The 14058-nt window shown below is 43.0% G+C and overlaps 1 protein-coding gene across 1 annotated transcript in view; it reads left to right on the top strand.

Moving 5' to 3' along the window:
* The window catches only part of LOC121567698 (calsyntenin-2), a 405076-nt gene that overhangs the window by 269083 nt on the left and 121935 nt on the right, over positions 1 to 14058 (top strand). Inside the window, exon 3 of the mRNA XM_041877918.2 lies at positions 7997 to 8192. Coding sequence (XP_041733852.1) covers positions 7997 to 8192 — 196 coding nt within the window. The remainder of the gene's footprint in view (positions 1 to 7996; positions 8193 to 14058) is intronic.

Here is a 14058-nt window from a genome sequence, read left to right on the forward strand (position 1 = left end):
CCATTCTAGTCATGGACTGATATTATAATTTTTTGCACATCATGTCCAAATCATCCAAAATATTTGAAATTGATTGTGAAGCTCAACAAAGTCACTTATAGATGATTTGAACATGATGCGTGAAAATTGTTAATATCGGTCCCATGACCTGAATGGTATTTGTGCCACAAATGCTAAAACGTTAGCGTGTGGCAACAGTGCCAGGGAAAGCAAAAACATTGATTGGTGTCATACCTTGTCATTTTGTAATTTGGGTAAACTATCCCATAAGGGAAACCTTATACATTATAAGATAAACATATGTCTTCTGCCATTTTCTGCAGTCACAACAACAGATGGTAGTTCAAGACAAACACATTGGCACAATCGTGACATTGTTAATTGAAAGTGGAAAGTGGAGTTAGCACATGGACTCACTAGCTTCTCTCTACAGAGCCTACCATCTGCATAGATACTGAATTAGAAAAATATATCATTCCATCCTTATGACTGCTTTTAGCAACTGTCGCCATGTCTGCAAAGAAGGATTTATAACAGGGAATAAAAAGCTACTTTAACTTACCCAGGAACACCCCTCCATCTCTCTATCACTTCATCTCTCCCATGGAGTCATGTATAATATGGGTCTCAGTGGGAGAAACATCTGCAGTGTTGTGTTTATGCTGCTGCTTGGCTGTCTGATTGCTGTTAGCTCTCTGTAATTGGCTGACAGTAGGTGATGGATGTTCTCTGAGTAACAGAGTAGTGGTCACATGCCAGGCTAACCGATTGATATATTCAATTCAATTCAAGGGGCTTTATTTGGCATGGGAAACATATGTTTACATTGCCAAAGCAAGTGAAATAGATAATAAATAAAAGTGAAATAAACAATAAAAAGTGAACAGTAAACATTACACTCACACAAGTTCCAAAATAATAGAGACATTTCAAATGTCATATTATGTCTATATACAGTGTTGTAACGATGTGCAAATAGTTAAAGTACAAAAGGGAAAATAAATAAACATAAATATGGGTTGTATTTTACAATGGTGTTTGTTCTTCACTGGTTGTCCTTTTCTTGTGGCAACAGGTCAAAAATCTTGCTGCTGTGATTGCACACTGTGGTATTCCACCCAATAGATATGTGAGTTTATCAAAATTGGATTTGTTTTCGAATTCTTTGTGGGTCTGTGTAATCTGAGGGGAAAATGTGTCTCTAATATGGTCATACATTTGGCAGGAGGTTAGGAAGTGCAGCTCAGTTTCCATCTCATTTTGTGGGCAGTGTGCACATAGCCTGTCTTCTCTTGAGAGCCAGGTCTGCCTATGGCGACCTTCCTCAATAGCAAGGTTATGCTCACTGAGTCTGCACATAGTCAAAGCTTTCCTTAAGTTTGGGTCAGTCACAGTGGTCAGGTATTCTGCCACTGTGTACTCTCTGTTTAGGGCCAAATAGAATTCTAGTTTGCTCAGTTTTATGTTAATTATTTCCAATGTGTCAAGTAATTATCTTTTGTTTTCTCATGATTTGGTTGGGTCTAATTGTGTTGCTGTCCTGGGGCTCTGTGGGGTCTGTTTGTGTTTGTGAACAGAGCCCCAGCACCAGCTTGCTTAGGGGACTCTTCTCCCGGTTCATATTTCTGTAGGTGATGGCTTTGATATGGAAGGTTTGGGAATCGCTTCCTTTTAGGTGGTTGTAGAATTTAACGGCTCTTTTCTGGATTTTGAAAATTAGCGTGTATCGGCCTAATTCTGCTCTGCATGCATTATTTGGTGTTTTACGTTGTACACAGATGATATTTTTGCAGAATTCTGCATACAGAGTCTTGATTTGGTGTTTGTCCCATTTTGTGAATTATTGGTTGGTGAGCGGACCCCAGACCTCACAACCATGAAGGGCAATGGGGTTCTATAACTGATTCAAGTATTTTTAGCCAGATCCTAATTGGTATGTCAAATTTGATGTTCCTTTTGATGGCAAAGAAGGCCCTTCTTGTCTTGTCTCTCAGATCGTTGACAGCTTTGTGGAAGTTACCTGTGGCGCTGATGTTTAGGCCGAGAAATTTATCGTTTTTTGTGTGCTCTAGGGCAACGGTGTCTAGATGGAATTTGTATTTGTGGTCCTGGCAACTGGACCTTTTTTGGAACACCATTATTTATGTCTTACTGAGATTTACTTTCAGGGCCCAGGTCTGGTAGAATCTGTGCAGAAGATCTAGGTGCTGCTGTAGGCCCTCCTTGGTTGGGGACAGACGCACCAAATCATCAGCAAACAGTAGACATTTGACTTCAGATTTTATTAGGGTGAGGCCGGGTGCTGCAGACTGTTCTAGTGCCCTTGCCAATTCGTTGATATATATGTTGAAGAGGGTGGGGCTTAAGCTGCATCCCAGTCTAACCCATGGCCCTGTGAAAAGAAATGTGTGTGTTTTTTGCCAATTTTAACTGCACACTTGTTGTTTGTGTACATAGATTTTATAATGACGTATTTATTTCCCCCAAAACCACTTTCCATCAATTTGTATAGCAGACCCTCATGCCAAATTGAGTCAAAAGCTTTTTAGAAGTCAACAAAGCATGAGAACACTTTGCCTTTGTTTTGGTTTGTTTGTTTGACAATTAGGGTGTGCAGCGTGAATATGTGGTCTGTCGTACAGTAATTTGGTAAAAAGCCAATTTGACATTTTCTCAGTACATTGTTTTCACTGAGGACAATGTACAAGTCTGCTGTTAATGATAATGCAGAGGATTTTCCCAAGTTTGCTGTTGACGCATATCCCACGGTATTTATTGGGGTCAAATTTGTCTCCACTTTTGTGGATTGGGGTTATCAGTCCTTGTTTCCAATTATTGTGGAAGATGCCAGAGCTGAGGATGATGTTAACCTCTACGGGATCGGTGTCCTGTATGCGTAACGGTTGAGCTAACGTGCGCTAATGTGATTAGCATGACTTTTGTAAGTAACAGCAAACTTTCCAGAACATAGACATGTCTTATATGGGCAGAAAGCTTAAATTCTTGTTAATATAACTTCACTGTCCAATTTAGAGTAGCTATTACAGTGAAAAAATACCATGCTATTGTTTGAGGAGAGAGCACAACAACAAAAAACTTATCACGGCAACTGGTTTGATACGTTCACCCCAGAAGGTGAACCCACAGAGCAGAGAGTGTGTTCTGTGTTCTCTCTGTCCGTCAGATAGACAGTGGGTTCTCTCTGTCAGTCAGAGAGACAGTGGAATGACATTAACTCCCTCAGAGCAGCCTTTATGTAATTAAGGGTGAGGAGACAAGGTCAAGAAAATCATGTCTGAATCCCCCGTCTGTGCTCGTGGAGAAGAGTACTTTTAATTACATCTCCTGTTCACACACACACACTCTCTCACACACACGCACACACACACACACACACACACACACACACACACACACACACACACACACACACACACACACACACACACACACACACACACACACACACACACAATCTCAAACCACTCTGTATTCTCCAGCTCGAGCTCTAGCCAGAACAAACAAGCTTAATTAGTATGAATTCTTCAGAAACAGACAGACAGCTTCTCTTCTAGTGTGTGTTTTTTTCTCTTCACGTCTTGTCTGACTAATTTCATGAAGAGCAAAATTACAGCATTTTCAATTTGGCCTTGTCTCTGAAGCTATGTGGCTGACAGTCTATCTCTGCCCTGCAGCTGAGAGGGCTGGGGGTGGAGAGGGTGTGAGAGAAATATGTGTGTGAAGTGCAGAGAGGAGGTTGGAGGGGCAATCAAGAGCTAATTTGTGTGTGTGTGATGGGGGTACAGGGAGAGAGAAGCAGAGGTAAGGTGTGGAACAATACATAACTAGGTAATGAGATGCAAAATCTGAGTTGTATAAAGCACCGCTAGCCTACAGTAACTAACCACACAATTACAATAAACCCGTTACTGATACTATTATTACTGTTGGTATGAACTTGTTATTATCTCTGTAAGCTGCTCAACTGCTGTAATACGTATTAGTACCAGTGACTTAATGTATAATTAAAGTTCTAAAACTATTGAGCAACATTGATATTGTATAATGTGATTAGATAGCTGTCTGTCGTGTTGTGTTTGTTCCAACAGTAGGAGGATGAAAGTCATGTCAGGTTCTGGCATTACCACTGTGTGTGTCTGTGTGTGTGTGTGTGTGTGTGTTCCTGTCCTCCCTTCCTCCCCTTTCATCTCCCCTGCCACCATCCCTCCATCTCTCTCTCCTCTCCTCTCTGCTCTTATCAACGACCTCTGACTGAAAATCTCACACACTTAAGGGCTTGTAAACAGTGATGTGTGTCCGTACGTGCTTTGGCCCATGCATTTATATGTGGGTGTTCTGATCTGGTTCATCTTATCAGAGATGCTCTGTCAGGTCTGATAAGGACTGGGGTCCCCCAGAGTGTTTTGGCCCCATTGCCCTGACATGGCCCTCAGACTACACAAACACACACCACCCCTGGTACTACTGATAATAGCTGCAGTTAGTCCTATTGATATCATTTCTTAGGGCGGGTAACTCAGTGCCCCTCTGTAGAACTTATACTAGAACCAGGACAACTAGTCCCTGCTCCTTCTCACTACAATACTTCATTATCATTAATAATGTCTCATTCATTTGCATCCATTAGATTCTCCTTGAAGACTGCCAAGCTGTTGCCTGAGTTTTTCCAATCATAAATATACCTAATAAAAGGCTAATGTGACACGGAGACACATATTTTGCTAACACTTTATCGCAGCAATTAGGGTGGCAAGCCCCACAGCTCTGCCAAGTGCCAGCCACCCAACATCTGTTCCTTTTACCATGCTGCTGCCGAGCCGAAGCCGAGCCGGGGCCAACGGTTCAAACCTAATCTGTCCCTCAGAAAGGCTCCCCTCTGCTGGGGGACCTGATATCAGCTAGCAGCCCAGCGATGAGGCGATGTGTTTATTCATTAAACTTTGTAAAAGAGGAGGTCTGGAATGACGGTCAACGCTAGTCACCTTGACCCCTCTCCGCTCCCTGAGGTAAAATTGAATCACGAATTAGGTGTAGTTGTTCCTCGTCCTGCCATGCACTGAGGTAGGGGTGGAAAAGTTTAGCATATCTTTAGCATATTCACCTTAATAATGGGAAACGTCTTTACTTGGCTGTGCTCTTGCAAAAAAAGATGTCAGTTTTGAAACTGCAGTCGACTGTGGTATTTTGAACGCAGTAATTGCAGAATATACTCCAAATCAAATCAAATCAAATTGTTTTTGACACATGCAGAGAATATAACAGGTGTAGACATTACAGTGAGATGCTTCCTTACAAGCCCTTAACCAATAACGCAGTTCAAGAAATAGAGTTAAGAAAATATTTACTAAATAAACTAAAGTAGAAAATAAAAAGTAACACAATAAAATGACATAACAATAACGAGGCTATATACAGGGGGTACCGGTACCGAGTCAATGTGCGAAAAGGTGTTGTCGTGCCTTCTTCACAACTGTCTTGGTGTGTTTGGACCATGATAGTTTGTTGGTGATGTGGACACCAAGGAACTTGAAACTCTCGACACGCTCCACTACAGTCCTGTTGATGTTAATGGGGGCCTGTTTGGCCCTCCTTTTCCTGTATTCCACAATCATCTCCTTTGTCTTGCCCACATTGAGGGAGAGGTTGTTGTCCTGGCACCACACTGCCTGGTCTCTGACCTCCTCCCTATAGGCTGTCTCATCGTTGTCGGTGATCAGGCCTACCACTGTTGTGTCATCAGCAAACTTAATGATGGTGTTGTAGTCGTGCTTGGCCAAACAGTCGTGGTTGAACAGGGAGTACAGAAGGGGACTAAGCACACACCCCTGAGGGAACCCCATGTTGAGGATCAGCGTAGCAGATGTGTTGTTGCCTACCCTTACCACCTGGGGGCGGCCCGTCAGGAAGTCCAGGATCCAGTTGCAGAGGGAGGTGTTTAGTCCCAGGGTCCTTAGCTTAGTGATGAGCTTTGTGGGCACTTTGGTGTTGAACGCTGAGCTGTAGTCAATTAACAGCATTCTGACATAGGTGTTCCTTTTGTCCAGGTGGGAAAGGGCAGTGTGGAGTGCGATTGAGATTGCGTCATCTGTGGATCTGTTGGGGCGGTATACGAATTGGAGTGGGTCTAGGGTTTCTGGGATGATGGTGTTGATGTGAGCCATGACCAGCCTTTCAAAGCACTTCATGGCTACTGACGCGAGTGCTACGGGGCGGTAGTCATTTAGGCAGGTTACCTTCGCATTCTTGGGCAAAGGGACTATGGTGGTCTGCTTGAAACATGTGGGTATTACAGACTCAGTCAGGGAGAGGTTGAAAATGTCAGTGAAGAAACTTGCCAGTTGGTCCTGTAACTGCAGTTACACTGCAAATTAACTGTAGTAAATAGTATTTTAGACTGCATTCTGGTGTATATTAGGGTATACATTAGGTTTATTTTTCCTACCACAGTGATGGATTTTTCGTTTGGGTTTTTTGTGGTGGCAAGGCAACCTCACTCATCGAGACCATTACCTCTCCTCATCACACGCCATTTGCTTTGCCGCCATTTTATGATTATTCTCCCACGCAGCACACTTCTATGCCTCTCTGCATTGTAGGAGCCCATTTATTTCTGATAAGTTATTGTTCAGGTAATACTAAGGGGAAGTCTTACACAGCCTACTGTTTAGCTCTCTCTCTCTCTCTCTCTCTCTCTCTCTCTCTCTCTCTCTCTCTCTCTCTCTCTCTATCTCTCTATCTCTCTTCTCTCTCCTTCTTGCTCTCTCTCTCTCATTATCTTTCTCTCTCTCCTTCTCGCTCTCTCTCCTCTGTCGCTCTCTCCTTCTCTCTCTCTCTCTCTCTCTCTCTCTCTCTCTCTCTCTCTCTCTCTCTCTCTCTCTTCTCTCTCTCCTTCTCTCTATCTCACTCTAAATATATGTCTCTCTCTCCTATCTCATTCTCTCTCCTTCTCTCTCACTCTCTCTCTCTCTCACTCTCTCTCAATCTCTCCACTGTGGACAAATTGTAATTTCAACACTGCCGCTGTAGAAGGAGATGAGATTATGTTCGACCGGGATGAAAGTGAAGAGAAAGGGAAAATAAAGTTGCTCTTATCACAACTGGCCAGCAGCGATGCGCACACAAAGCTCTGGCGGAAACCAATTTAGTCCTTCCTGTTAGTTTAAATGATATCGGCGCAATTAGCCGTCACAGGTCAGAGTTTACAGCTCGTGCTAAGTGATTTCCTCAAATCCCCAGTAAAACCACGCTTCTAAAGCATTCGCCTCGCAAACTCCAAAACAGACTCTGCTTTGTCCGACCTGCTCATAAATGTCAGATGACTTTTTGCTCTTTTGTTTTGGTCTGCCTCATTGTGTAGCTTTGTAAATGGATTTGCTGTTCCCTCGTTGTCTCTCAAATGAACCAGGGTGACTTTGAGAGGTAGTGTTTCTGTTTTTTTAATCAAGTTTTTAGTTTTAAAATGTTTGATTGTTTGTACGGTCTGGAGTGACAATGCGTGATGGGAGTGAGCGGCAGACTGTGGGCGGGTTGGTTTGTCCTTGGCATCTTCAGGAGAGTGATTAGTTGTTGAATGAGTGAGTTTGTTAGCCCTGTTCCAGAGAGGGTGACTTTGTGGGTGACTCCGCTGTGTATTCTTATTGTTGTTGTTATTGGTATTGTTGTTTCTCTCCCTGTCAAAAATTAAACTGGAACCTTCCCGGGAATTGGAATGATAAGAGGTATTCTTTACAGTGCTCAACTAGAGGGAGAAGTCAAATCCTCAGTGCTGCTGAGTCTGATTATATGAGCCCACAGCACATGCTGTTTAAATGGATGTCTCCTCAAATGAGTCTGAATAAGACTTCCTGGGGTTTTGTTGAGAAACTGTATTCAGACCCCACACTGCATATCTCCACCACAGTATAACACTCTCTCACATACAGAAACCATCACACCCTCACCTCCCTCCTCTCCTTCTCTCTCTCTCTCTCTCCAGGGGAGATCTGTGCATTTAAGATCCATGGTCTCGAGGCTCCGTTCGAGGCGGTGGTGCTGAACGGGACGTCTGGTGAGGGCCAGCTGAGGGCCAGGGGCCTGGTGGACTGTGAGCTGCAGAAGGAGTACACCTTTATCATCCAGGCCCACGACTGTGGAGCAGGACCCGGGGGCACTGGGGGGAAGAAGTCACACAAGTGAGTTTATGAGGCAGGATGTATTTTTGTCTGTTTCTCTTTATAGAGCATATGGATACAATACCATGCTCCCTGCAACACTGCACTCTGAAGCCAAACCTACTGTAATCAAATAATGTTTGATTACTGTAAGTAACAGAAGTGCATGTCATTCTGTCTGCAAGAGGTCTTAGGGACATCCGACTTTCTCCCTGACGCCCTTCACCTCAATGTCTGATCCTGGCTGGCCCCAGGTTCATCCCTGTAGTGTTTCACAGTGTAACCATGTTCGCGGTTTTCCAGCCAAATTGGGCTACTTTCAAAACTATGTAGCGGGTGAAAATGTATTCTCTTAAAAAATACAGATATATTTCACTGTGACCTGCTGCTGCTGACTATCAGGCAGTGAGGAGGCTGTTACTGAGTGAGTGAGTGAGTGAGTGAGTGAGTGAGTGAGTGAGTGAGTGAGTGAGTGAGTGAGTGAGTGAGTGAGTGAGTGAGTGAGTGAGTGAGTGAGTGAGTGAGTGAGTGAGTGAGTGAGTGAGTGAGTGAGTGAGTGAGTGAGTGAGTGAGTGACTGACTGACTGACTGACTGACTGAGTGACTGACTGAGTGACTGAGTGACTGAGACAATTTGTGCCACTTGTGTAGCCTACCTGGAGCTGGCAAACAGATGTAATAAATAGCCTATAACCCAGTTTGTTGTTGTAGTCTTGTGTTATTATGCAATTATTAATGGCCCTGTTTAGTTCATTAAATTCAAAGTTATTTGTGATCATGGTCACAGCTCTATCGCAAATGTATAATTCTCCACATGTAATATCAGTTTCATTGTGGACTTTTCCCTGAAATGAGATGTTGGCCTATAAGGGGCTATAGGCTGCCTGCATCTAGCTCAGCAAACCATGGCAAAGTTGAATGGCAATTAGAAACCCAGATTTTAGTCAGTAGCCTATGCCTATTGAAATTACAAGTCAATCTAGCAAATAGGCCATTTATAACGGTTTGTAGTCTTAACATCTGACACATAATAACGGCACAATTGCAGGAAAATAGCCTAACATTCGTTTTTTGAAGTTCGTCCAAGTGTTTCTTGCTCAAAGATTTCGAGATCCTCTGTCCAACTTTCATCGCTCAAACTCTGCTGTTGGATTTATCTATAGTTATGCACATCCGCAAACAATTATAAACTTGGTGGTTTGAGCCCTGAATGCTGACTGGTTGAAAGCCATGGAATATCAGATGTGTACCACGGGAATGACAAAAACTTACTTTTTACTGTTCTAATTATGTTGGTAACCAGTTTATAATAGCAATATGGCACCTCAGGGGTTTGTGGTATATGGCCAATATACCACGGCTAAGGGCTGTATCCTAAGATCAGCCCTTAGCCGTGGTATATTGTCACGAGTGTCAATGTAATGCAGTGGATCGAAGTCAGGCGCAGGACACAGAACTCGAAGAAACGTACTTTACTGAAATGAGTAAAGAAATACAACTCAGAAATACCTCCACACAGGGAGGAACTAACCCGCTCACCAACGACACACGAAACGAAAAACAACCACGCACAAAACACATTGGGAGCCACTGGGTTAAATTGGGAAGGTGTGATTACAATAATGGGAAACAGGTGTGTGACAATAGACAACAGGTGTAACATAGAAACATAGAACATAGATCGGCAGTAGCTAGTATTCCGGTGACGACGAACGCCGAAGCCTGCCCGAACAAGGAGGAGGGGCAGCCTCGGCAGAATCCGTGACATATATTGGCCATATACCACACCTCCTCGGGCCTTAATGCTTAATCATAGCAGTCAAAACAAGTTAAATCAACATCCATTGATGGAAAATGATCTGGAGAGTTTAATAAGGGCGATTTATATTTTCTCTTGCAACATATTCTTAAACTCACAATAATTATTATTTTGATGGAAAACCACATTTTGCTTCTTAGCCTACATCGTTAAAAATGACGGCTATATTCCTTCTTAATTCGCTCTATAACGTAATGGAAAAAGGGTTTATTGAATAAATGTGGCAACTCCTCTCTTGCTGCTCACATTTTTTTGGGGCCTAGTTTTCAGGCCTTGTGGGCGGGTTTTCAAAGGTCATTGGGCAATACATTTTACCTAGACCTAGAAACCCTGGTGTTTCAGCAGTGTAGGATGAAAACAGCCAGTAAACTATTTTAAAGTGGTGCACTGATGAAAACGATTCACCACACTATGAGCTAAGGCTTCCTCTGAAAACGCTTTCTCCACAGTCTCTTATGACTGTGTCATTTCCACTCTGTTTGTGTCTCTCCTCACTCTCTCGCTGCTCACACCTTTCACCTTCCTCAGTGGGAGCTCACACAGAAAACTAGCATCTCCTACACACACACACACACACACACACACACACACACACACACACACACACACACACCAGGCCTGGAATTATAGCAGCAGGTGTGTGCAGGGGCGCAACTTTCACTGGGGACAGGGGGGACATGCCGTCCGTCCGTCCGTCCCCCCCACATTCTGAAATTGCATTTTTGTCCCCTCCAGTTTTATAATTGGAATGTGATACAAAATAGGACCATGCGTTTGCCTCCCCCCCACTTCTAAAACCAAAGTTGTGTCCCTGGGTGTGTGTATCAGTAGGTAAATGTTGTCCTGGGATGTATTTTTCAGGTTATCCCTGCATCCCTGGTTGTGGGACGTATGAAGTAACACAACTAAATGTAAACATACATTCTATGACACAGGTTCTGTGTGAGCATTCAGGGATGACAGTCTTAGCTTCAATAGCCTGTACTTCGCTGGCGTTCCTTCTCTTGTCTGTTTCCCGGAGGACGAATCTGGCGTTTTTAGGGATCCGGACAAGCGGAGAGGAGAGCGTCAGTCAGAGTGGCTCTCAGATTTAGAGTAGGTGAAAAAATCCCTGCCTACGGCTCAGCCCAAATTACACATGACATGTCAGCTTCGCAGAAGGAGAGCAGTCAAGAACATTACCCAGTAAAGAGAACAGGCCACGGGATCCGAGATGACACAGGGACCATCGCTTAAACTCTCTTCATCCCTCTCTCTCTCTCTCTCTCTCTCTCTCCCTCTCTTCTGATATAGCCATCCTCTGCCTCCCTTTCTTTAGTATTTTTAGCTGATTCTGCTTTTTCTCTCATTGTCTTGAGCTGTGTTCGAATACCCATACTAACATACCGTATACTACATACTTAATGAGTATATACTATATACTATTAGTTCATTTTAGTACACTGTAAACGAACGGTATCCTTCAGTTGAGCGTACTAGCGCTACACCTGTTTAACGGAAGTTGATGCTGTTGCTATGCAACCTCTTGCTAGCTTGTTAGCAAAACAAATGACTAGCTAGACATCTTATGACTTCTGGTGTAAATTCAATCTGGAGTGCCAGAGTGCGCTCTGCTCATTTGTAAATTCAGAGCGTTGTCAGATTGTCCATTCGTAAATTCAGAGCGTTTTGCTCTCGGAGCGTTCAGAGCGCACACTGGAGGAGTAGGGTTGATCCGAGTGTTCTGACCTCACAACGGCAGCTAAGCACCCAAGCTAACTTGCTAATGTTGTCTAGTTACTTCCAGACACAAATGAGCGAACACCTCACTCTGACCATTTTACTCGCCCTAGCAGAGCTGGTTAGGCTGTTTTCATGTTATCCAGAGCTTTGGTGACTGTAACTGTGCTGCTGGTAACAATTTAATTATGTTTTTTTGCCGACGTTTACTGACACTGGCCTTATTCAACGTGTGTTGAGCGTTCGTAAATTAATCAGTTATTCTGCGCTCTACCCTCTGGCACACTCTAAGTAGATAGCAGAACGAATTTACGAACGTACCTGAGTTAACAATGTCCATTGAGAACGCACAACGACTATACCACTTAGCTAAGCTAAGACTGACGTGAATAATCAAGTCAAGTCAATAAACATTGAGTAGTTAGTTAGATAGCATATAGTTAATATACTGGCAAGTTTGATGTATTAGTAGCCAACTAACGTTAGCTAGCTAGCTAACAAACTGCTGTAATGATATGCTATGCGGTTTGTAAGGATAGCGTAGCTAACAAATTGTCAGCCAACATAATGTGTAACGTAACTTATTTGAAAAGTCATTATTTTATTATTATTTTATTACATTGCTCAAAATGTTCTTAACATTTGTCATAATTAGCTCTCGTTGGACGTTGGCTGCATATTTTCTGGCATTTTCTTAAAATCTGAAAATGTTGTGAAGCCACGCCCATTTTCTGAAGAATTGCATTATGGGCCCTAAAAGCATGGAAATAGTGTCCACTGCTTGTATACTTCGTATTTTGGCAAATGTAGTACGACATCCGGGAACCTTTCGCATACTAACTATATCCATAGTCTGTTTGATTGAGTGTGTGGACAAGTGTATTTTATACAGGTAACGAGTTCAAACAGGTGCAGTTAATATAGGTAATGAGTGGAGAACAGGAGGGCTTCTTAAAGAAAAACTAACAGGTCTGTGAGAGCCGGAATTCTTACTGGTTGGTAGGTGATCAAATACTTATGTCATGCAATATAATGCAAATTAATTACTTAAAAATCATACAATGTGATTTTCTGCATTTTTGTTTTAGATTCCATCTCTCACAGTTGAAGTGTACCTATGATAAAAATTACAGACCTCTACATGCTTTGTAAGTAGGAAAACCTGCAAAATCGGCAGTGTATCAAATACTTGTTCTCCCCACTGTATGTAACTGAAATCACTATGGAAACAAGTATGGCTTATCAGCGTTGACTACCAGTGAGTCACATTGACAGATTGTCCCACCGAACAATAACTCTGAATCAGAGCACTTTATTCTGAAAATCAATTTTAAACCTTTATTCTCCATTTTAACCGTGATGAAATGTTTTCATTATACTGCTTTTTAAAATCCTAATGAAATAATTATGTGAATGCATGATTAGTTCTGAGTCACAGCACCACCACATTCATGCCAAATGTGTGTACCCAGACACAAATTTAAGTATTTCTAAGTAGATGTCATAATTAATGTCTACTCCTCTCACTTCCTGTGTGAAAGTGTCACATGCTTTAACTTCCCCATCTCTCCCCATCAGCAGTGAGTGATAGATTTATTACATGGGTTAAGTGCTGGAGGGCTGTTGGAGGAGGTTTAATACAAGGGTATCTGGGTTAAGTGACCCGGTCAGCGACGGTAGTAGAAGCTCATCTAGGATGTTAACCCCTGACCTCCTGGTTGTCTAGACTCCAGAGTGACTCTCAGGGCTAATCTAGAAACTCATTCTAAAGCCGCCATGTTTCTGCCCGTGCTGTGGTCGTCGTGAGGTGGTTATTAAACTTGTCACTTGTGATTCTGAAAAGGCCGTGTGTTCCTCATCTCCCTGCCCCGGAGATTTTGGAACGACTAATTATCTCAACGGATGGCAGCACCTTCCCGCGGCTGAGAGGATCGACACACACACACACACACACACACACAGGAACACTCACTCACACACACACACACACAGGAACACTCACTCACACACACACACACAGGAACACTCACTCACACACACACACACAGGAACACTCACTCACACACACACACACACAGGAATACTCACTCACACACACACACACACAGGAACACTCATACACACACACACAGGAACACTCACTCACACACACACACACACCTGCGCGCACACACACACACAGACAGACAAATACTGTATATACACACTAGCACACATACATACCGACACATACACACACACACACACACGTACATACACATACCGACACACACAGACTCTCACACAAGCGAATGTGAGCAAAGAGCTGTCACTCATTAGCATAAACTGTCATGATGCATTGTGATATAC

This window comes from Coregonus clupeaformis, chromosome 6 (genome assembly GCF_020615455.1).
Source record: "Coregonus clupeaformis isolate EN_2021a chromosome 6, ASM2061545v1, whole genome shotgun sequence".
NCBI lineage: Eukaryota > Metazoa > Chordata > Actinopteri > Salmoniformes > Salmonidae > Coregonus > Coregonus clupeaformis.